General features: G+C 37.3%; 1 protein-coding gene and 1 pseudogene across 1 annotated transcript in view; one reads left to right on the top strand and one right to left on the bottom strand.

The window, feature by feature from the left end:
• LOC102023962 overlaps positions 1-23,950 on the bottom strand; it is a 59,484-nt pseudogene that overhangs the window by 12,754 nt on the left and 22,780 nt on the right.
• Ube2k (ubiquitin-conjugating enzyme E2K) overlaps positions 764-23,950 on the top strand; it is a gene marked incomplete at its 5' end in the record, with an annotated part of 37,164 nt that continues 13,977 nt past the window's right edge. The window contains 3 exon segments of the mRNA XM_013518052.1: positions 764-857; positions 6,298-6,356; positions 16,042-16,124. Coding sequence (XP_013373506.1) covers positions 764-857; positions 6,298-6,356; positions 16,042-16,124 — 236 coding nt within the window.

The following is a 23,950-nucleotide window of genomic DNA, read 5'->3' as shown; positions in this document are numbered from 1 at the left end:
TTTTTTTTTTTTTTAATTGTTTAACATTACCAAGAATTTTGAGAACACATTGTTACAGGGTTAAAAGGCTAAAAGGGATATTATAAATATGCAAGTAATTTGAGAAGCATTAAGCACAAAATAAGTATATGTAGCTAAAGCTAAAATATGTTTGAGAAAGTGCATAGTTGCCATTGAAGTTATTGAAGCAGAAAAACAAAAGACATTAGAAGATTCTAGTCAGGCTTTTGGTCTTTGGGAAGTGCCATTGAAGGGAAAAGGTATTATGCCTGGAGCTTTCGACGTCTTAGTTGGTGATGTAGTATATAAATCAGTTAGCTTAAGCATCTAGAGCTGTTATGATTTGTTTAAGTGAGAGCTTATGGCCTAAATGGCTTTTAATGACCATGAATTTTTTGTTGATATGGTTAAAATTGCCTGGGGATATAGTATCTCAGGGTTCAACTACAGATGAATAGATTTATCACTTTGGGTGGAGGTTGGCAAACATAAGTTATCTACTATTTTTCTCTAATAACATTCCTATAACAACTAGAAGCCATTGTACTGTTCACAGTGGTAAACAATAAAGTTAAAATTTCTTAGTTTCTTTATTTTAAATATTCTTAAAACTGGCTAATTAAGTCCTAGAATAACAGACTATTCTTCTGGAGCTAATCAAATGTATGAAAGAGTGGGCTTAAAAAATTTTATTAGATAATATTTTAAAATAGGCTTTTTTCTTGCTGACATAACTAACATTTATTTTCTGTTTATTTTTAAGACGAGCAAAAATCAAATTAAAGTAGATCTTGTAGATGAGAATTTTACAGAATTAAGAGGCGAAATAGCAGGACCTCCAGACACACCATATGAAGGCAAGTACTTTTTTCTGTATCAAAATATTGTGCGTATTAGAACTTGTCAGAAACATTAAGTCAGAATAATCTTGAGCATCTGTAAACTACATGGATGACAATATTTGGCTTAAGATATATAGCAACTTAAAAAATAATATATTGAGACACCTAATCTGATCTCACTGAATTTTAGCTAATATATTTCTTTCCCCATAACAGATGCAGCAGGCCCAAGTTACAGACTATGTAGGTTAGAAATTTAACAGAGTAAAAACATAGACTGTAAGCCTCTAAACTTATATACAGTATAGACTCTCAATTAACCTTCATATGGTATTTATAACAATCCTTGCCTTAAATTTCTGACTGTTTATGTTTTTAAAGTTCCCTTCCCATTTGTCTTACAGCATTTCATTCACTCACATCTTCATACAGGCTGTAGTCTGTATATTTAATTTTCTTTGTAAAGCTTTGAATAATCATTTTTAAGACATATATTAAAGAAAGGAGGCAGCTTTACTGAATGTCATGTTCAGAAATTTAAAATCTGTAGCTATTTTAGACCATGGACTTGAGGGTATGATACAGAAGGAAGCTTTGTAACTTTTAAATTTCTCATTATGCATAAACTATTGTACATTTGGGTTTTATAGCATAACCAAGGTTCTTGCATATAATAGGTACTCAATATCAAATATTTGTTTAATAGAAAACAAATATGTGGTAGCTCTTATAAGAGTATTACATATATTTTCTTATTCAGTCATTATAACACATCTTGAGGTAAGTATGATTATTGTTTCATAGATATAAGAAACTTAAGCTCAGAGGAGTTAAGTTACTTATCTAGAGTCAAACATTCAAGTCATATAGCAAGGATTTGAGTCCTATTAAGTAGCCTTCGACTTAAAAGACAATGTTTTAATCTTTTCTCTTTTTGTGTAAATGAAGATTGAGTGGATATTGGAAGTGGTATTTGTAACTACTTTGGATGTGGTGGTTCTTTAATTCTATAATGAATAGACTCAAAAATTTGCTGAGAAAAAGTAAATCTTTAATATTTTGTTTTCATTCAAAAATTTAAAGACCCTAGAGTATCTTTAGCATGTCATCACCAATTGTTAAGTAATAAAATTTGTATTTTTTGCTTTATGGTTCATTAAGCCATTTCTAAATATTTAACTTTAAAGTAGTTTATTGAGTACCTCCTACATGCCAGGCCTAATCTGGACGCTTCTATAGGTGCTATTTAATTTAGTCCTTTTGACAATCCTTTAATATAGATGATACTACCAGTTATCTTACAAAAATGAAATGCTTGTCTTGATAGTAGATATTCTGTGTTTTAATATACTAGCTCCTCTTGAACTCAGACATAACATTTATTCTTTGATTACTTGTTAAGATATATTTTTAACAGACAGGGCGGTAGCGTTATCATTCTAGACCTCTTACAGCAAATTTTTATACTAAACAAGGTGCCTTCTGAACTAAGTAGATAAGGAATTCTTATCTATTCGCAACTCTTTTTAAAAAATTGCATAGCATGCAGTTTTATAGCGTAATTAAGGTATATTCCTTACTGTTTAGAAATAAGCTTGCATATTTTAAAAAGTGGTTATTTCCACTACTGCTTTCAAATAAGATAATATTTTGATAAGATTAGGTTAGATGTTTTCTTAATATATACTGGATAGGTGATCTTAAATTCTATTTTTTAATCCTAAGGAAAAGCACCGTTCAAGGATATAAAGTTTTTTCTTTGAAATATGAGCATAGATAAAACATGCTGGAATTCACTGCAGGGATCTTGCTTCTGCGTCTCTCACACACACACATCATTGAACCTAGGGCCTTCTACATGCTAAGCAAGCACTGTGTCACCAAGCTTGTCCCCAGCCAGTTTGGTTTTTTTGCTTTTGTAATGTAAAGCAAATAATTTTTGTGTGCAGTGTTAAACTGTAACTACTACTGAATAATGAGGAAGCCACTTTACGTAATTACCACCCCCAGTACCTCCCAGTCAGTTCAACAAGTAGCATTACCAATGGAAAAATTGTCAAGTTGCCATGTTACTTAACTCAGGTTTCTTAGCTGTTTTATTTTTTAAATCTTTTGCTTGAACAACTCAGTGGCAATGGAACCATCCAGGAACAGTTCTTGAGCCTGTCCTCCTGATTTTTTTTTTTTTTTTTTTTTTTTTCATTTTGTAGAAAAGTTGTTTTTAAAAGCTGGGTATGGTGGCAAACACTTGTAATCCCAGCACTAGGAGGCTGAGGTAGGAGGATCGGTAGGAGTTCCAGACCAGCCTGGGCTACACATTAAGCTCAAGGCCATCCTGAACTGTATAGCGAGACCCTGTTTCAAAAAGGCCAAAAAAGAAAAGAAAGAAACGTTTTTGTTTCAGTTTTTTTCAGACAGGGTCTCAACTACATAGTTCAGGCTGGCCTTTAACTGACTGTGTAGCCCACCCTGGCCTCAAACTTGTGGTAATCCTCCTGCCTCAGTCTCCCCAGTCCTGGGGTTATAGGTGTGTGCCACCACGCCTGGCAGAAACATTGTTGATAGTTTAAAAATTCTTATTCATGTCCTATCACCCCTTTGGATTAAATTAAATCAAAAGATTATATATTTTTAATACTGAAAACTTCTATTTATTTATTTAGTTAGTTTTTGTCTTTTTGAGACAGTTTCGCTATGTTGTCCTGGTGGGCCTTGAACTCACTTTGTAGCCCTGGCTGGCCTCAAACTCACAGCAGTCCTTCTGCCTCAGGCTCCCGGGTGCTGGGATTACAGGCATGTGCCACTGTACCTGGCCTGAAAACTGTTTTTGATCCAGCTGTGTGATGTACATGAGTAATCCCAACTAATTGGGAGGCTGAAGCAAGAGGTTAACTTGATCCCAGGAGTTCAAGGTCAGCCTAGGTAACATAGTGAGACCTGTCTCTCACTACACATACATATTTTACAAACATCCTTTAGTAGTTTCAATCTGATCAGATATAATCAAAGACATTATTGGTTAGTGACAAACTTATGTACAACAGTGGTCTTTTTTAAGATATTGTCGCCTAGTGATGTTATAGCTGTCTTAGCTTGTGTAAGTACATTCTGTGGTATTGGAACAAATGATAAGACAGCCTAATGCATTTCTTAGAACATCTGTCATTAAGTGACACATGAATGTGATGTTACCATTAATGCTATAGTGGTTATGTGTTGATACTTACCAGGGAATAACGCAACATAGAACATAGTAACATGGAGTAGCAGGAAGGTTTTGGGGAATCTAGGGCTCAGCAGTATTTATATAATATTTCTGGATTCTCATACTGCACCTAAGAGATTGTTTTGAATATTTAAGAAGGAAAAACAAGCCAGTCATGTTCTCAGCAGTCTAGAAGGCTGAGGCAGAAAGATCTCAAGTTCAAATCCAGCCTGAGCAGCATAGCAGTTTGGAGCTATTCTGTTTGAAGCTAAAAATTAAGAGAACGGCTGGGGGTGTAGCTAGTTGCAAAGAGCCTGGGCTTAGTCCCTAACACTGCCCCAAAGTGGGGAAGAATCTTGTATGGCAAATAATAGAGATGATAATCTGGAATTAATCAAGAAAAAAAGATTATTAGGAAGGACAAAGTGATCCTGTGTATTACTCAAGCGAAATTTATTATCAACACCTCCTCCCTCCTCAGCCCTGAGACACACAGAGAACTGAACCCAGGGCGTTTGCACTGAGCTACATCCTCAGCCCTTCCATAAATTTTGAGACAGGGTTACAGTGCACAGGTGGGACTTGAATTTGTGATCTTCTGCCTCAGCCTCCCTCAGGCTGGAATTATAGGTGTGTATCACTATTTTCATCTGCATTTAAATCTAGCAAATAACATAGTATTTCTGTATTTACTAAATATCCTTAGGTACCCTTTTATTATTGCCATTTTTTCCCTTTTGTTTTGGCTACTTTGCTTTATATTTTACTGCTACTGTATTCTATGATTAGGCATCTAGTTTAATTTAAGCATCATTTAATAGAGAGGATTGTATTGAAAGAATCTTAAGAGAACCGAACTAAAGCTTGCCTGAATAAAAGTGGTAACAAGTGAGATGCTTGTTTATTTTTTCCGAAATCAATAGTTGTCCATTAATAACAATGGAGGAGGTAGATCTGAAAGAATCCAGCACATAACTGGGGGAAGGAACCTCCACCCCTTTTCTCTTCCCCAGTGATTGAACCCAAGGCCTTTGCACTAAGGTACATGCCCAGCAGGATTTTTTTTTTTTTTTTTTGGTCTTGCTAAGTTGCCCGTATTGGGCTTGCATTTAATGATCCTCTTGCCCCAGCCTCCAAGAATGCTGGGGTTACAGGGTTGTGCTACCACATCCAGCCAGTGTATAAAAGTTTTACGTTAGTAGCATACAGTTTGTTTTACATTTTTGTTGTGAAAATTTTCAGGTATATACAAATCCTTGATGTATAATGAATCCTTGATGTATTTAGCCAGCTTTAATAGTTCATGGCCAGTCTTTGATCTAATCCATCCCTGATTATTATGAAGCAAATTCCCATAATGCCATATGTATTTCAGAAGCACAGTTTTATTTCCTGTGTCTTATAATAGTGAAGTATTCTAGCTTAATGAGTCATAAGATCATAGAATTGGAAAATTCCTTAAGAGGTAGGAGTCTAATACAGCCTCTCAACTCGTTGAAATCTTCCCCTTCAGAGTTTCTTAAAAGGCAGTTACTCCTCTCAGATACCTCAGTTATGGGAAACTAGATAAGTTTTTTCCACGTGCCATTTTTAGCTGCTGGTTGCTCAAGATAACTCCAAAATGAAATAGACTGTTGCCTTTTTATACAGTTGTACGATTAAAACAATTTATTTGTAAAGTTTCTATTCTGTATACCAATTTAGAGAAAGAGTTTGTCTTTATGCCTGTTATTATTGGCTTTTGTTTTTAAAACTTTAACAGAATGTTGATATTTAATTTAGAACACAGGTTAAAAGATTGAAATGTTTTAATTTGAGAGAACCAGATAAAAATAGATTTTTCAGTTTATAGCATAATTTGTATCCTTTGTCTTTGTATGGTTATTTCTTTTTATCTTTTTACACTTTTTCTTTTCCTTCCATTTTTCCTGTTCTTGAGCAGTTTTTATCAGGATGGACTAGAAGAAACAAAAGGGAACAGAAACTATATTATTAATTAATTGTCCTAACGAAATATTTTGTATTGGATTGTCGATTATCTGTTCATGTATCTCTAGCCGTATTACTCACTGATGCACTAACATAGTTATATGAAATGGGTATTCTGTATGCTGCAGACAGCCTTTAAATTAAAAGTTAGTGCTTTTGACTATATAAAATTATGGATGTTTTGGAAAGTTCTATCAGTACATTATACTTAGCTTTATATACTTGAGCAACATTCTTTACTTTGTTTTCTCCATTTTGTAGGAGGAAGATATCAACTAGAGATCAAAATACCAGAAACATATCCATTTAACCCCCCTAAGGTATTGTAAGCCTATTTTTGTGCATGAACTTTTAAAATATATTTTGGTTTACCTGGTGTATATTGTAGTGTTTTTTAAAGTTCTGTGAATCTTTACTGTGTGTAAACTTAATGTAAACAAGAATTCAGGCAATGGCAAATCGCTTGCTTCTGAAATTAAAATGAAAAACGTACTTAAGAGCAGCCAACAGTGGCTCTGTGTTGGTATAGGACATGCATCTGATAATGGCTCAAATGCTAGGTCTAGAAAAACGTGCAGTCTTCCCAGATTTAGAGAGAGGTTCTTGCCTCAAATAAGTACATATAGTAAGGAAGAGTAAATTCTACATGGATTCAAAAAATTACTTAATACTGTGTACCAATAAATATAGTGGCAAGACTTAACACTGTGCGTGCTGTTATGGAGCACACTAGAAAAATACTGAGCAAGTAATTGCAGCTGTGGTGACTGTTGAGGGAATGGTCTGACTCTAAGAGGACTGTATCTAAGAAGGGGACCTAACCTAAACTTTTTTGACTGACCCATTTCTCTTATGTCTCCCACTAGCTTAGGCCTGTATTACTTATTTTTGTCTGTTACTTAATTCACCCTTCCATCTTTGCCATTGTCACTCATTCTTCACATTTGTCAGTCTTTCTCCAGGACACTTTTGATCATCCTTTTCTTTTTCTGTTACTAAAATCTGAATTCCTTAGTCTGGTATTTAAAGCCACCTACAATCTGACCTTAGTTTTCTTTTCCACCCTAATCTTCTGCCATTTCCACCCACAACATGGGTCTCATTTTCCTGTCTGTATTATTTGCTGTTTGTAGATGATGTTGTTCTTTCACACTTTTTGTTGGTTTCACTTGAATCTTTGTCCTTATTATTTGAAGTTCTCCTTTTCTTTTGAGATCTGGGTAAAGCACCACCTCCCTCTATTAAGCTGTGTTCATCAAACATTTCTCTCCTCTTTCTCATTAGCATTTTATACAATTTATATGGTGTTCTTCAGTATCAGTTCATGTATTTTGCATATGTATCTTCCACTAGTTTTTTTGGTCCTATGTTATTATCTATAGTTTCTTAATAGTACAGTATCCTTGAGCTTATTATTGCAGTCACTTAGATTGTTCTGGAATTCAGTTGCTCAACCTATGGGTTGTTTACTTTTTGAATAAACATGATAATAGAAGTTGCAGAATAAATTTAGATCGCCTACCACCCTAGAATGCCTGTTATTTTGTTGCCTTATGTACATACATCTGTTCTCTAATTAACCTGGTTGGGGTTTTTTTAATTGTTGTAAAATACACAACAAAATTTACCATTTTGCCAGGTATGGTGGTGCACACTTGTAATCTCAGCACTCAGGAGGCTGAGGCAGGAAGATTGCTAAATCAAGGCCAATTTGGGCTACATGGGGAGACTCTCAAAAAAAAAAAAGTACCATTTTAACCATTTTTAGGTGTATTCAGCAGCATTAACTATGTTCACTGTTTTGTACAATCTTCACTAGTGTCTCTCTCCAGAACTTTTTCATCTTTCTAAACTGCAACTGTCCATTTAACAGTATCAGTAATACCATTGCTTCCAGCTTTTAATAAAACAATTCTGTCTGTGCTTTAACTTCTGGGTACCTCATGTAAATGGATTAACATTTCTCTTTTAGCAGAATGTCAAGGTATATTTAGGCATGTGTTAAAATTTTCTTATTCATTCATTCGCTTGTTTATTTATTTATTTTGATTTTTTGAGACAGGGTCTTGGTATGTAGTTCAGGCTAGCCTTGAGCTCACTGTATAGCCCAGGCTGGTCTTGAACTTGTAGTGATCCTCTTGCCTCAGCCCTCTGCGTGCAGGGATTATAGGCATGCACCGCCATGCCTTGCCTTCAGTTTTTGAGGCAGGGCCTCAATGCATTGCCCAAGCTGTCTCAAACTCCTTGGTTTAAGTGATAGTCCTACCTCAGCCTCCTGGGAATTTAGGCTATAGGTGCCTACCACTGTGCCCAGATTTTTGTGTGTGTGTGTGAAAATAAAAGAAGGAGGGAAACTCTAAAAGAAAAGCACTGTATTTTCATTATTAAATAATTACAATAGCAGCTGTCTTCGGTTTGTGCTGAATGTTACGTTAATGTTTTTCTTGTTAATGTCTTTCTTGAGACAATATTTATTTATTTTTTGTTGTTTTTTCCTCTGTTTTCCTGAAACAATATTTGTAACAGCTATAATAAATAAGAGGAATTGAATCTTGTTTCAGTAGAATCCACATTCTGTAAGGCTGTGCTGGCCTATGTGTTAAACCACTGGGCTATTCTTCTGTCATCTTGGTAGGAAAGGAGTGAAGGAAAAATCTCTGTAACCATGAATCTGACTTGACTGAAACAACCAGGGTTCAAATTTTGTTTCTTGCATTTAATTGCTTTGACTTTAGGCAAGTGTATCTAATTTCCATATACTTTAGTTTTATTGTTTTATTTGTTTTTGTGTTGTTTTGAGACAAGGTCTCATTTGTTTTTAAAATTCTCTCCTAAGACTGTAAACATTAAAGGAATTAAACCATGTAAAGAACTTGAAAAAATGCGAATTGTTTTTGTTCCATCCTTTTAGCATCTTTTAAATTATTGGCAAAAACATTTGTTTCAAGGGTGGTTAAAATAATGTCTTAAATAATTTATGTTGCCTGAGATTTAGTAAAACATGATCTACAAGATTGACTGGCACTGAGCAAGCTCTTCGTAAATGCTAGCCAGTAAGTTACAACTGTCTGTAATAACTGGGCCTGGTGGTGCACACTTGTAATCCTAGCACTCGGGAGGCTGAGGCAGGATGATCACTTTGAGTTCAAGGTTAGCCTGAACTATAATGAGACCCTCTCTCCAAACAAAAACCAAAACCTATCCATAACAGCCGAAAGGTAGAATGCAAAAAAAGTTTAGAAACTGATGAATGGATTTTTTAAAATGTGGCATATCCTTGCCATGGAATATTATTTGATTATAAAGTGGCACATGCCTGTAGTCTCAGCACTCAAGAGTCTGAGGCAGGAGGATTACTGCAAGTTCAAGGCCAACCTGCACTACAAAGTGGACTTCAAGACCAGCCAAAACTGCATAGTGAAACCCTGTACCAAAAAGACAAAAAAAAAAAAAAAAAAAAAAAAAAAGAGCAAAGTGCTAATAAATGCCTTCAAAATATTATGCTAAATGAAACCAAACATGAGTTTATATATTGTATAATTTCATTTACATGAAATATCAGAAAAGACAAATCCATATAGGCAAAAAGTAGATGGGTGCAGTTGCTTGGAAATGAGGATATTAGGAGGATGGAAAGTATCTGCCAGTACAGGGCTGGTTTGTTTCTTTTGCCTCCTTTCTGTTTTTTCTTTCTCTGCCCATCTCCCTCCCTTACTTCCTTCCTCTTCCTTTTGAGACAAGGTCTAAGTCACTACGTTGTGCAGGTTGGCCTTGAATTTGTAGCAATCCTTCTGTCCCAGCCTCCTGAGTGCTGGGAATTACCAGTGTGACCACCACACTTGCTTATGAGTTTCTTATGAGGTGTTACAGTGATAAAAAATAAGATTGTGTTGATGTACAACTCTGAATATATCAAAATTAGTTATACATATTTAAAATAAAATAGCATTTCCTTTTGTATAATAAGTGACTTTATAATAAACTGGTTTGAAAATCAGATAGTTGGATGAATATTTTTACAAAATATTAAATAATTACCCTGGTGAAATCACGATAAATCCTGTAACTCATATGGCAGCACATGTGATGCTTATGAGAATTAACAGTGGATAAAACATTCTTAGTGCAATGAATGAGTTACACTTTGAAATTGATCATTTCCTTACAAAAACTTTTTAAGTTTCCTCCCTGAGGAGATGATCAGTCCCACAAGCATTTAGAATAAACTTTTCAGAGATTTTTTTCATAAAAACACTGAACAAATTCAACCAATAAACTTTCTAAAAGAAACATTAAACATTTTAGCTAGCTGGGTGTGGTAGTATACACCTGTAATCCCAGCCCTCAGTAGGCTGAGGTGGGAGGATTGTTTCAAGTTTGATACCAACCTGGGTTACAAAGTGAACTGAAGGCCAGCCTGAAGTGCATAGTGAGACCTGGTCTCAAAAAGATAAAAAAGAAGACAAAAAAGCAAAATTTTTAGAATATTGACAAAGTATTCATCAAAAATATGTCATCATAATATTGGGTAGTGTAATTGCCTAGAAGCATCAAATATGGATGTTCTAGGAATTAGATTAAAATTTTTAAACCATTAGATTTAGGGTCTGGGAGCATAGCTCAGTGGCTTAAGCGCTTGCCTCGCAAGCCTGAGGTCATGAGTTCGATTCCTGGTACCAAAAAAAAAAATAGATTTAAATTACATTTAATTTTTTTTTAAATTTAAAAAAAATTTTATAAGTTGTGAACAAAATAGAGAACAGTGATTTCAAATACTTAAGTAATGAAGCCTAATGGAAAAAATTGTGTTAATACATTTTTAAATGCAGATTTTAACTCTGCAGATTTAGGGCTGAATTCTGTCTTGTGGGTACATATTTATCTTGATTTTTTGAGTTTCCCTTCTTCAAAACTTCCTTCCACACAGATACTCTGTCCTCATTCTCACTTCTCCCAAACATCAGCAGTCTACTTCATGCCATGGAGGTGATAAAATAGAAAGTTTTATTCTTTATTTTGTTTTGTTTTGTTTTTCCGCTACTGGGAATTGAACTCATGACCTCATGCTTGCCAGGCAGCACTGTGCCGCTGAGCTAAATCCCCAGCCCCAAAGCTTTATCCTTTATTTCATGTTTCTCAGAGGCCTGTGACACAAACTCATTAAGAGCAGTGTCACAGAAAATTGGGTGCTCTGCAGCCCTTAACTATTCGTTGGAGTAAATTTGGGGATAGAGACAAGCATCTGTCTCCATTTTCTCTCCGTAGAGTATCTGGGATTCTGTGCCTTAATGGTTCTGAGTTGAATTAAGTTGGTGCAGGAACTCACCCACATATCTAAATCAGACCAGCTCTGACATAATTCACATACAATACCTGATAGAATGCTACCTTGCTTAAATAAAAGGAACATTAATACAAATAGCTTACTAAGTTTTATGGAATTAATATCTGGTATAATATTTTAAACAAAGTAGAGATAAGCTCTTCAGTGAAATACCCTTATGTTACATAAAGCTTAATGGTGATTAGGGTTATGCCCTTCCTTGAAACTAATAGTAGCAGTTACATAAGAATCATGCTGAAGAATGTAAACCTTTAAAAAAATAAATTATAAACTGGTTTAATAAGTTGGGTAGCCTGCCTGGCAAGTGCAAGGTCCTGAGTTCAATTCCTGGTACCCCCCGCGCCCCCCAAAAAAGTTGAGTAGGGTAGTGTATGCCTGTAATCCCAGCTACCTGGAAGGCTAAAACAGGAGGATTTCAAGTTGGAGGCCAGCTCAGACAAATTAGCAAGATCCCTATCTCAAAATAAAATTTAAAAGGGCTGGGGATATAGTGGTAGAGTACTTATCTAGCATGGGAGAGACTGGTTTCATCCCCTGTCACTTTTTTTTTTTTTGGTCTTTTTGAGACAGGATCTTGCTATGCAGTTCAGGCTAGCCTTGAGATCACTTTGTAGCCCAGGCTGGCCTCGAACTCGCAACAATCCTCCTGCCTCAGCCTCCCAGGTGCTGGGATTACAGGTGTGTGCCACCACGCCCAGCTGCCAGTTGGTATTATAATGTAATATTCTTGAAATACAGTCTTTTTATTGGAGGAAGGGGTGTTTGGGATTTAACCTAGGGCCCTTACACTGAGCTACATCCCTAGCCTGCTTTTTATTTTGAGATAGGGTCTCACCAAATTCCTAAGTGACTTAGGCTGGGCTTGAACTTGAGATCCTCCTGCCTCAGCCTCCCAGAGTGCTGGGATTATAGGCCTGCACTACCGGGCTGTGCTGAGTTTCAGTCTTGGGACTAGAAGTTCGTTATAGAAATGGTAAGTCACATCTACCATGAAGTAAAAGCTGTAATATTTCTGGAACTAATGTGTGTGTGAAATATAGGTTCTATCCTGTAGGAAAAGTTAGAATATCAGTGATAGTTTGCCAGTGTAGTTAATTAGGAATTACTAATTTTATTCGAGTCTGGTCAGATTTAGTACCTTCAGTAGTATATATAATACTATTCAGATTTTTGTGTATCCTTGCACATTCCCTTCAGGTAGTGAGTATTCTGGAATTCTCAGATAAGCTTGTGTTAATTCTGTACGTGACAACAGGAGACTGGAATTATTATCAGGAAGTGTTCTAGTAATAAAAACCAGCCTTTATCTGCTCTGTAATCTGAGTCAAATAGGATTCACATAGGTCATGCTGTGTGTCTTATACTGTTACTTGCTCTTACATGTGATCTCTGTCAAGTCCTTTTTTATTCTACGTTTTTGCTAATTTGGGTCAAGAATGGTAGGACTGTGGGAGGATGTGGTGGTGGAATACAGTGGATATGAGGTGGGTATAAAATAATAGGACAGTGTTCTGGGATGAGTGTGAGTACTAATGGTAATGTTAAACCTAGAGAAAGACAAAGGGCTTAAAAGCCTACAAAAGAAATAGTTGATGATAATAACAAAGGAGAAGGAAATAGAGGATAGAGTTAGTATCACACAAAAACTGCTCATAAGAGTTACTTATGTTACTTATAATAGATAATGGAATGTCCTCTTGGAGGACCCTCTTGCCCTCTTTCCCTTCCTGTCTTCCTCTCTCATTGGGAGGTTGAACTCAGGACCACACACATTGCAGGCAAGAATTCTATAACTGAACTACATCATTTATACTGGATCATCTGTAAATTCATTTATTTTTAACAGTAGATAATAGTATCTCTATAGTAACAGGTTTGCCAAAGTATTAAGTGCACAGTCTAGTGGAAGGCAGGTGCTAAGATTCTGGAGACACTCTGGTAAGCCTGATGGAGTTTCTTTTGTAGAAATCTACACAAGTTGGGCAGAAATCCCCTCTCTTACTATGTCTACATTTTTTTTTTAACTTTTGGGTGATTTTAGGAAGTTGTTTTTTTTTTTGTTGTTGTTGTTGTTTTTTTGAGACAGGGTTTTGCTGTGTATAGTTCAGGCTGGCCTTGAACTCAAGGGCAGTCTTGCCTTACAGCATCCTGAGTGCTGGGATTACAGGCGACACATCTGGCGAGGCAGAGGTTATAGAAGTGTGGTCAGTATTATGATGGAGGAAAGTGTAGGATGCTGTGGGAATAGGTTAGGAAGAAGTGATAGAAAACCTGAAATTTGGAGGTTAGGTAGGAGTTAGCCAGGGCAAAGGGGGTAAAGGTATGTTATTGAGAAAATAAACATCTGTGAAGGCCCAGAGGCAAAAAATAAATTTGAATGTGACTTGGACAGTGTGATACAAGGTGGAGGTGTAAATTAAATATTTAAGGCGTAGGTTAAGGCCTGCTTAAAAATGTAGGCCAAACCAGGCACAGTGGTGCATGCCTGTAATCTTAACCATTTGGAAGTTGAGGCAGGAGGGTTGCAAGTTTAAAGATACCCTGGGCAATTTACACAGTCCCATCTCAGAAATTGTATAAAACAAAAGGAGGGGTGGTGATATAACAGCACATGCACAGCTTCTGTGAAGCTCGGGTTCAGTTCCTGGTACTGCCAAAACAAGGGCGGGGAGTGTTGGTTACATAAATGGAATTGAGAGGTCATTAAAAGGCCATAAACAGAATAGTGGCACAGGTCACATTTGTTTTAAAAGTCACTGGTTTTAGTGTTGAGAATAGATTGGAGGAAACAGAGTAGAAGACAACAATCAAGAGACTGTAATAACAGGTGAAGAATCATACTCTTTGAGATGACTGTGGGTGGAGAGGAGCTATCATTGATAGTATTAAATTTTTTTTATTATAAGAATGAAAAAGGATTAAACATGGCTTGAATGAAGAAGTGAAAAGTGTCTAATGGTTTTAGGTGTGTTAGGCAGGCACTTAGGCCACTGAGCTATATCCCCAGTTTTAGGTGTTTTATTTTTTTTTTTGTTTGTTTTTCTCCGGTACCGGGAACCGAACTCACGACCTTGCGCTTGCCAGGCAGGCGCTTTTGCCGCTGAGCTAAATCCCCAGCCCCAGTTTTAGGTGTTTTAAAGTCATTGGTAACTTAATATGCTTTTCCATGTTGAATATGAGTTACTGAGTAATAGTAGTAGGAGGCAAGGGCATAAAAACAAGTCAACAAGTCACAAGGAGCTGGAAATGGTAATGCACACCTATAATCCCAGCTACTTGAGAGACTGAGGCAAAATGAGCTCAGATTCAAGCCTAGTCTGGTCAATTTAGCAATACCCTGTCTCAAAATAATAAAGTAAAAAGTAACTCCATGGTAGAGTGCTCTAGATTCAGTTTCTGATACTGCCCCTTCATAATACACACAGAGAAGTCATAAGGAGGCAAGAGGAAGTAGAAGCTACTTAGCTTCTTAGTGTAAACAGATTATATTTGGAATACATAGCAAAGTTAATTTTTGTAGAGTAGTACATTACTTGACACATGGTAACTAGTCTGTTAAATATTCAGAGACTTGGGGCTCAAGTAGTCACTACAGTGGCACCTTGATTCATGAACCTAATTCTTTCCATGATTCTGGTTGCAAACCGAATTGGACAAGAACCAAATCATATTTCCCCATTAGGGAAATTTGGTTCTACATTGAACTTAACCATTAAATTAATTGGATTTGGTTCTTGTCCAATTTGGTTTGTGACCAAAATCATGGAAAGAATTGACGTATCAAAAATAATAATGGTAGGGGGCTGGGGATTTAGCTCAGTGGCAAAGCGCCTCCCTGGCAAGCGCAAGGTTGTGAGTTTGGTTCCCGGTACTGGAGAAAAACAAAAACAAAACAAAACAAAACAAAACAAAACAAACAAAAAAAAAATGGTAAGAATAAGAGTGATAGTCCTCTAAAAGCTCATGAGTAGAACATGGAAACTAGATTTCATAGTGGTCTCATAGAGTTAGCTGTTTCACTTGGTTTCTTCTATGCTAGACAAATAAGTGAGGCGATAAGAGTCTTAGCATCTGGAATCAGTTTCCGTAAGTTTGCATTTTGTCCTATAACGCTAACTAGCAATTTGGTTTGGGCTGTTTCTTAAATTCAAAGTTTCAGTATCTTCTCAGTGCCTGACACATAATAATAGGTCTTCAAGTATTTGTTGGGGTATCCTAGAAAAAGATTTGAGAAAAAAATTGTGTAGAAAATGTAGGAATATTGCAAGTACTTGTTTTTTGTCTTTCCATGCATTAATTTTGCTTGCTTTTTTCCTTTGAACCTGTTTTGTATGCTAGTTCACACTAAGAAAGGTGCCACTGACTGTAGTTTGATTTAATGTACTCTTTACCCAAATGGACTTTAGTCTTCTTTAATTTCTCATAGAATGTGACATGCTAGGTAAGTTGAAAACATGTAATTGGTTGATGTGTTTTAAGGTAGATAATTTTATTAAAAGGCTTAAAAAGAATTTGTATCAGTAACAATACGTGGCTTACTGAATGGTTTCTTCCTACTCTCTTTACCTTGAGCATCTGAATATTTCATTTTCTTGTAGTTTTATTTAAACTTTATGTTTTATTTTTGTTGCTTAAGAACTCAAGTGTGCTTTATATTCTAGGTCCGGTTTATCACTAAAATATGGCATCCTAATATTAGTTCCGTCACAGGGGCTATTTGTTTGGATATCCTGAAAGATCAATGGTAAGAGATTTTGAAGTCACTTTCTCTCTTTGCTCATAGGAATACCAAGATTATAAGAATGTGAAATATATAAATTCCACAGAACATAAAATATGTTATATTTTGTTTGGTTAACAAGTTTATAAAGTCTTGTAAGTAAGTACATAATTGAAAAATGTGCTATAATTGAGATCACAATCTGTGCTTAAGGCCGGGCGTGGTGGTGCATGCCTGTAATCCCAGCACCTCGGGAGTCTGAGGCAGGACGATCCCTGTGAATTCAAGGCCAGCCTGAACTACATGGTGAGACCCTGTCTCAGTAACAAAACAAACAAGCAAAAAAATGTAACAATAATCTGTACTTACAGACATGTACTAAGTAATCTCAGGTGTTAGCTTTACATTTTAAGAAAGTCGTGGATTTTATCTGTAATGTTGTGTGGGTTTTGGGGTTTTTTTGGTTTTTGTTTTTGTAAATTTGGGATCTCAGGAAGACACTTATAAGCAAAAAGTAAGTATTGAAGTAATCATCTCCCGAGATGGAATGTAAGATCAAAATGGTTAAAAGTTTTTTAATTGTTCATTGAGCACAGCTAAGGTTCTTAGATAGCAAGGAGTATTTTTGTAGATAATACGTGTCTTCATTTACACAGAACTTCCACTTGGTCTGTCTGATTTGATTTTAGAAGTGTAGTGCTTTAAGAGTTCCTACTTGGTAGCCATCAGGTTCAAGTCCTGGCTCCTCGTTTGTTAAGCTGTGTGCTCATGTCCAAATTAGCTAGTCTCTGTTCTTTTGCTCTTTTGTAAAGTGAAGTTAATACTCCATAGGATGGAAAGGACTGAAAGGAGATGTTTTATGTAATGCTCTTAAAGTAGAACATGGCATAGTGAATGATAATCTGACAGCGGTGTTGTAGGCAAGAAGGTAGCTTTCACTTATTTAGCACATGGTTTTATAGACTGAAAAACTAAGTCAGGTAAAAAAGACACCAGAGCGGGAGAAGACAAAAAGAATTAGAAGATTAGGTGAATATACATTAAGACCGTTTCCTCCAGTTTTACTCTTTTGTAAGAAAAGGAACAACAAAAGAAAATAACATTTTGTAAGGATACATAGAGCCAAGACAATATTTAATGGTCTTACCCTGGCTATCTCATCTTCTGAAAATTGCATAATGGTACTAGAATCCCCAGTCATTCACCACAGAGCTTGCACATGCACGTGTGCACACCCACACACACAGACTCACCCCCTGCTACTGGGAACTGAACTGAAGACTTTGGCACTGAGCTATATCCATAGCCCCTTTTAAATTATTTTTCCCCCTTTTTAATTTTTTAAGGCCAAGTATCCATTAAGTTGCCCACGCTAGGGTTGAATTTATGATCTTTCTTTACCCTCCCAAAGTCTTGGGCTTATAGACCTGTGCTACCATGCCCTGCAGTACAAGAATTTTCTTGTTTGTTTTTGTTTTGTTTTGTTCTGTTCTGTTCTCTTCTCTTCTGCTCTGTTCTGTTCTGTTTTGTTTTTAAACAGTGTCTCACTATGTAGTTCAGGCTGGCCTTGAACTCACTATGTAGCCCTGGGCGGCCTTAAACCCACTGCAAACCTGCCTCAACCTCCCTAGTGCTAGAGTTACAGGTGTACACATTCACACCTAGCCTAGAATTTTTAAAATATATGTTCGCTTGCCTTTTTTTGAGATGGTGTCTCACTGTGTAGTCCAGGCTGGCCTTGAACTTGCAGTGATCCTCCTGCTTCAGCCTCCCAAATGCTGGGATTTCAGGTGTGTGCCATTATGCCCAGCTTGGTTTTGATTTTTGAGGTAGAGTTTTGCTTTGTAGTTCAGACTGTCCTTGCATTCACTGTGTACCAGGCTAGCCTGAAACTCACAGCAGTCCTGCCTCAGCCTGCTGAGTCCCGGGATCGTAAGTGTGTGCTGCCACACCTGGCTCATATGTTTGATTTCTTAAAGGAAAAAAATGACATCTGAAAAAGGTGAAACAGGAATGACAGTATTTAGTGTACAGGTAGTTTGGTTTATTTAGTGACTGGATGAATAGACTAGAGCTGCTTGTTGGGTTTCTTTTTCCATTCTAATAGCATATCTGAGTAAATCCTTCAGCTCATCCCTTGGGATCTAATTTCTTGATCTGTATTGGAATAGACTTCTGTGGTTATCACACTTTGATCTATGAATTTTACCAATCTGTTGAGCTAGTAGGCTTCACCCTGTTTTGTTTTTAAGACAAAGTCTCCCTTTGTAGTCAAGGCTGACTTTAAACAGGCAGTCTTCCTGCCTCAACCTCCAGAGAGCTAGGGTTACAGGCGGGTACCAAAATACTCTGGTACCTCAGTGTTTTTTCTATAAAGTTATCTCTAAGAATCCTTACAGCTCTGTGAATGAGTGACTTGAATGCATGTTTTTCGTAGTAGAGATGTACTCTTTCCACTTGATTTCTAGGACATCAGTTCTTCTGTTCTTTCTGGCTGTTCTCAGACTTCCTAACTAGTTCTTTCCTTGTGTCTTGAAATTTTCCACATTAGAAAGCTGGAGGGGTAAGTCTTGATCTTCTGCTCCTTTTCATCTAAAATCTTGGTGTGCTCTTCTGATTATATAATTTCCCATTATATACTGAAAACTCACCGATCTATCTTCCTGTGCTTCCAGACTCATGCCCTTCTGCCTTTTAGCATCTATATTTGAGCACCTTAGTGAACATCTCAAGCATGGCAGAAACTGAACTGCTGCTTCCCTGATCTAAAACTTGGGCTTCTTTACATAGCCTTCCACGTCCAAGTTATTGGCTACTACATCCTTGAAGTTACTGAGGCCCAAAATGTCATCATGATCCTTGTTTTTCCTTTCTTTTTTGTCTTATACCCTGTTTGTAAATCTGTCAATAAGACCTCCAAAATCTTACCAGGAAGTTTAGTGCCGCTGCCTTGATCCAGAGTCCACTGTCTTGCCTGGATGGCAGCGGTAGCCTTCCCCCTCCCAGTGCCTGACCTTACCTTACTCAGGCTAATTTCAACCGCGAATGACACACCACCCCCACATCAAACAGAAAGAGCTTCCAGACTCAGATCTCCTACTAACTTCCCATTTTGTTTGGAGTTAAGCCAGCAGTAGTGTTACTTCTAATTATCTCCCTGTAACTCGGTGCAAGACTATGGTGTATATATATAGGGAGGCAGTAGTGTTGGTTCATCATATTTCAGTTGAAATATGAAAAGATAGTAAAGACACAGCAAATAGGTGAGACTGTGTATTCATGGAGTAATATTTCTCTATTCTTTCCTCTACTGGATATAATTTGCATTAAGTATATATCCATGTTTAAATGTCAATGTTTAGGCTTTAGAACTGGAATTTGTGAAGAAGTATACAAAATATTGTTGAGGAACTAGGCATGTAGCTCATTGACACAGTGCCTGTGTGGCAAGTGTGAGGCCCTGAGTTCAGTTCCTGGTGGAAAGAAAGAAGGAACGGAAGAGGGGAGGGAGGAAGGAGAAAAGAAAGAGGGGAAGGAGGGAGGGAGGAAGGAAGGAAGGAAGAAAGAAAGGGAAGAATGAGTTTTATAAACGTTGGGTAATTTGGGACAAGTGTGCTTGAAAATAATAAATTTCTGTGTCTTGTCTATCTCACTCTCCCCAGGCTGGTTCTGGACTTGTAGAACAAGCATTTTGCAGACAGGCTATCTAGTTAGTCATTAAGCTGTGTCATGTATCGTTAGTCACCAGGCAAACACAAACGGAAATCCCAGTCCCAATAGCACTGTATACCTGTAAACATACATAGCCATATAGGAATGTGATTCAGCTGCTTAATACATATCTTCGGGAATATATTGTGGTAAAAATATAAATTGGAATACTAGATAATGATAAAAAGGAGCATACTATTGACATAAACATGTATGTGATCTTCATAGACTGTTTGAGTCACAAGAACCAGACACAAGGGCCGGAGATACAGCTCAGTGACACAGTGCTTGCCTGGCAAGCACAAGGTTCTGAGTTTGATTCCTGGTACCAAAAACAAAACAAAACAAAACAGGCACAAGAGTGTATATTCATTTGCATGAAATGCAGAATATGCTAAAACTAGTTTATGGTGATAGGACAGTACTTGGGGGTAGGCAGGAGGTGTGAAAGAAGACGAGTGAGGTGTTTTAGTGCTTAAAATACTCTACATTTTAGTTGGGTGTGGTGGCACACACCTGTAATTCCAGCACTTGGGAAGTCTGAGGCAGGAAGATCGCTGCAAGTTTGAGGCCAGCCTGAACCACAGAGTGAGACTAATATCAAAAAAAAAAACAAGAAAAAGCTGGGGAAGGGGCTGGGGACTTAGCTCAGCAGCAAAGTGCCTGCCTGGCAAGCGCAAGGTTGTGAGTTCGGTTCCCGGTACCGGAGAAAAACCAAAAAAAAAAAAGGAAAAAGCTGGGGATATAGCTCAGCAGCATAGCATCTGTTTGGTAAGCGCAAGGTCCTGAGTTCAATTTCTGGTCCCCCTCCCCCGCAAAAAAGAAAAAGAAATACTCAACATTTTGATGCAGGTGGTGGTTACATGGGAGAATACATATGAAAAAAATACACCTGGCTGTGCCGTATCTTACTGTACTTGCATCTAAATAGATTATAACAAAAAAGAGCTACTGTTTCCTGTAAGCAGCATTCAGTATTTTAAATGAACATGGATTGTTGATCTTTTTAAGATCTTCAAGAGAAAAGTTAATCGAAAGCACAAGTTACACGTGGTTTTTTGTTTTTGTTTTTGTTTTTTTTTTTCCCAGTACCGGAAATCGAACCCACAACCTTGCGCTTGCCAGGCAGGCGCTGTGCCGCTGAACTAAATCCCCAGCACCTACACATGATTATTCTACATGGTATGGGACTACCAATTCCTCGTTTTTTTTCTTTTTTTTTTAAGATGAGGTCTCACTGTGTAGTTCAGGCTGCCCTTGAACTCACTCATGTAGCCCAGGATGGCCTTGAACTCAAGGTAGTCCTCCTGCCTCAGCCTCTAGAGTGCTGAGATTACAGGTGTGCACCACCATGCTGCGAATTGATTTTTAAGCAGCCATGTTAACTATCTGTTGATTTGAGAATTGGCCAAAATTAATTTAGTGAAGATAAATTTATGAAGATACATATATCATCCACTGATTAGTTAACATTTTATATTTTTGCCTACTGGCAAAAATCATTATTTTAATAGTCTGATTGTATACATTGAATCCTAAAAATCTCAGTGCAATCTGGTTTTCTTCATTACTTGGAAAAAGAAAAATAAGTGGAATGAAAGAGCATGTTTTTGGTTGTCACATTAGTAAATTTTGATTGTTTTTTTAAGACTGTCTCACTATGTAGTTCAGGCTGGCCTTGAACTCACTGCATGGCCCAGGCTGGCTTTGAACTTGGGGTGATCCTCCTGCCTCAGCCTCTCTCAGTACTGAGTTACAGTGTATACCACCATTCCTGGCTAGTGATTTGTGCTCAGCTTTTTAAAATTTTGCATTTTTTTTTTTTTTTTTTTTTAGCCAGCAGATACTAATGGTTTATAAACATACCACAAAACATTTTATTATGACAATTTTGAGCATGATGAAAAATACTAACTTTTTTGTTTTGAGATTGTTTGGGCTGAGGGTGTAGCTCAGTGGTAGACTGCTTACCTCTCATGCATGAGGCCCCATGTTTGATCCCAGCACTCCAGGGGACAAAAATCTTTTGGGAATTATTTTGAACTGAATAGAAAGTTAGAGCTCCTACTCCTAATCATTTCCATTCAGTCTTGAAGGCAAATTGTTCTTTTCAGTATGTTTAACTTTAGGTCATTAGTTTCTTATTTTTTTATTTTAGAAATTTATTGTTTAAACTACAAACTTCGTATAACTTTAGTTTTAAAAAATAAAAAACACAGTTAAAAACAAGACACTAGTTCAAATTCTGGGGCCTTCTAGCTTCCAAATTACAAGTGCTCTGAACCTTGTATAGAGCAATTTGAAGAATAGGAGAAAAATATAAATGGAGCCTTGATGTTGCAGAAAACAAATTTCCATATGCCTGGAGGATCCTTGGCTGGGATGAGTTTGCCTTTATCAGAGGGGGGATAAAGGGAGCAAAGGGAGGGGCTAGTGAAGGTGAAGGAGAAGAAAAAACCCAGAAGGATGGAATAGAATCAAATTCCAGTGTTCTAAATCAACTTGTTACACATCCACAGAAGCCTCCTGTCCTAGAAGACATGCTTTCATTTTTCTGTCTCATCCAAGATGTGAACTACATTTTAATTTCAGCAGCAATTCCAAGGTGACAGGAAAGATTGTGGCATTAGAACATTCACTTACACTTTGTGGTACTTCAACAGTGGTCTGATTTCTGGACAAGTTTACAAACTCTGCAAGGCTGGGAGCATAATTTATATGGGCATGAAGACTCAAATGAGAAAAAGAGAAAAGAAAAAGGAAGGATCCCCCCTGGGAATAGCTGGGGGCATGTAAAGAAACCATAAGAACGTGAACTGTTCCCCGTACCAGAAAACACCCCCCATTTAAAAAAAAAAAAAAAAAAAAAAGAATGCGAACTGTACTTAAACGCCTTCAAGAGAAAATTTTTTGGCTTAAAGTATTTTACTCTAAATGAGTTTATGTCAGCTGTCAATGAAAGAATGTCACTAATAACACTGTGGGTACTTCTTGCAGTGTAAATCCATGCCCTCCTCATTCCTGGTGAACTTCAACCTAGCCTTTATTACAAGGAATATTACAGCCCAAAGCTCAAACAAATTTTACCAGTTTTGAAGTTGAAGAGTACAAACCAAAGAAAAGTCACATCCTAACAAACATTTCCACCTAGGACTGTGGGGAGCCTTCTGCGTGGGTACTTGGTAATTCTTGGAGTGGTAATCCCAAGTTTTGTATCTTCACAATAGGAAGACATTGCATATAGAGAAAGAAAATTATTAAAAACTAATGAACTGCTAGAGAAGAGTTCATTACTTTTTGCCCCCAGTACTGAGGGTGGAACCAGGATCTCCTTAATGCCTGGCAAGTGGTCTACCACAGAGCAGCATTCCCACACCTGTTTAAAAAGTTTATTTTGAGCTGGGCATAGTGATGCATGCCTACAAAAACAAAAATAAAACAAAACAAAAAAACAAAAAACAAAAGCTGCCTTGGGGCTGGGGCTTTAGCTTAGCGACACAGCACCTGCCAGCAAGCGCAAGGTCGTGAGCTCGATTCCTGGTACTGGAACAAAAAAAAAAAACCCAAAAAACAAAAGTGATGCATGCCTGTAATCCCAACGCTTGGGAGGCTGAGGCAGGAAGATTGCTATGAGTTTGAGGCCAACCTGGGCTGCATAAGTGAGTTTAGGGCCAGCCTGCACTACATAGTGAGACTTTGTCTCAAAAAAATCACACAATAAAAAAAAACTTTCAAATAAAAAGAGATGAAGAAAATTTTCTTTTGAGATGTTCCAGCTAAATTACCCAGACTGGCTTGAACTTGGGGTCCTTTTGCCTCAACCTTCCAAGTAACTGGGATCATAGTTGACACGATAGACACCATTTGAACCACATGTACCCCATTTCCCCACTCCTGCCCCTTATTGGGGATTGAACCTAGGGCTTTTTCACTGAGCTACATCCTGTCTTATTTTTAAATTTTATGACAAGCTGAAAGTTGCCTAGGCAGAGCTCAAACTTGTAATTCTCCTCCCTCAGCCACTCCCCCTCCCCTGCCCTTCTCTCTCCCTCCCTCTCCCCATCCCCTTCCCTGTTCCCCTCTCCCTCCCTTTCTCTCCCCTTTCCTTCTCCTCTCTCCCCCTCCCTCTCCTCTCCCCC

The sequence above is a fragment of the Chinchilla lanigera genome, unplaced genomic scaffold (genome assembly GCF_000276665.1).
Source record: "Chinchilla lanigera isolate Chin_1 unplaced genomic scaffold, ChiLan1.0 scaffold00042, whole genome shotgun sequence".
Lineage (NCBI taxonomy): Eukaryota > Metazoa > Chordata > Mammalia > Rodentia > Chinchillidae > Chinchilla > Chinchilla lanigera.
Note: the sequence above shows the minus strand (reverse complement) of the source record. Positions and strands in the feature narration are given on the sequence as shown.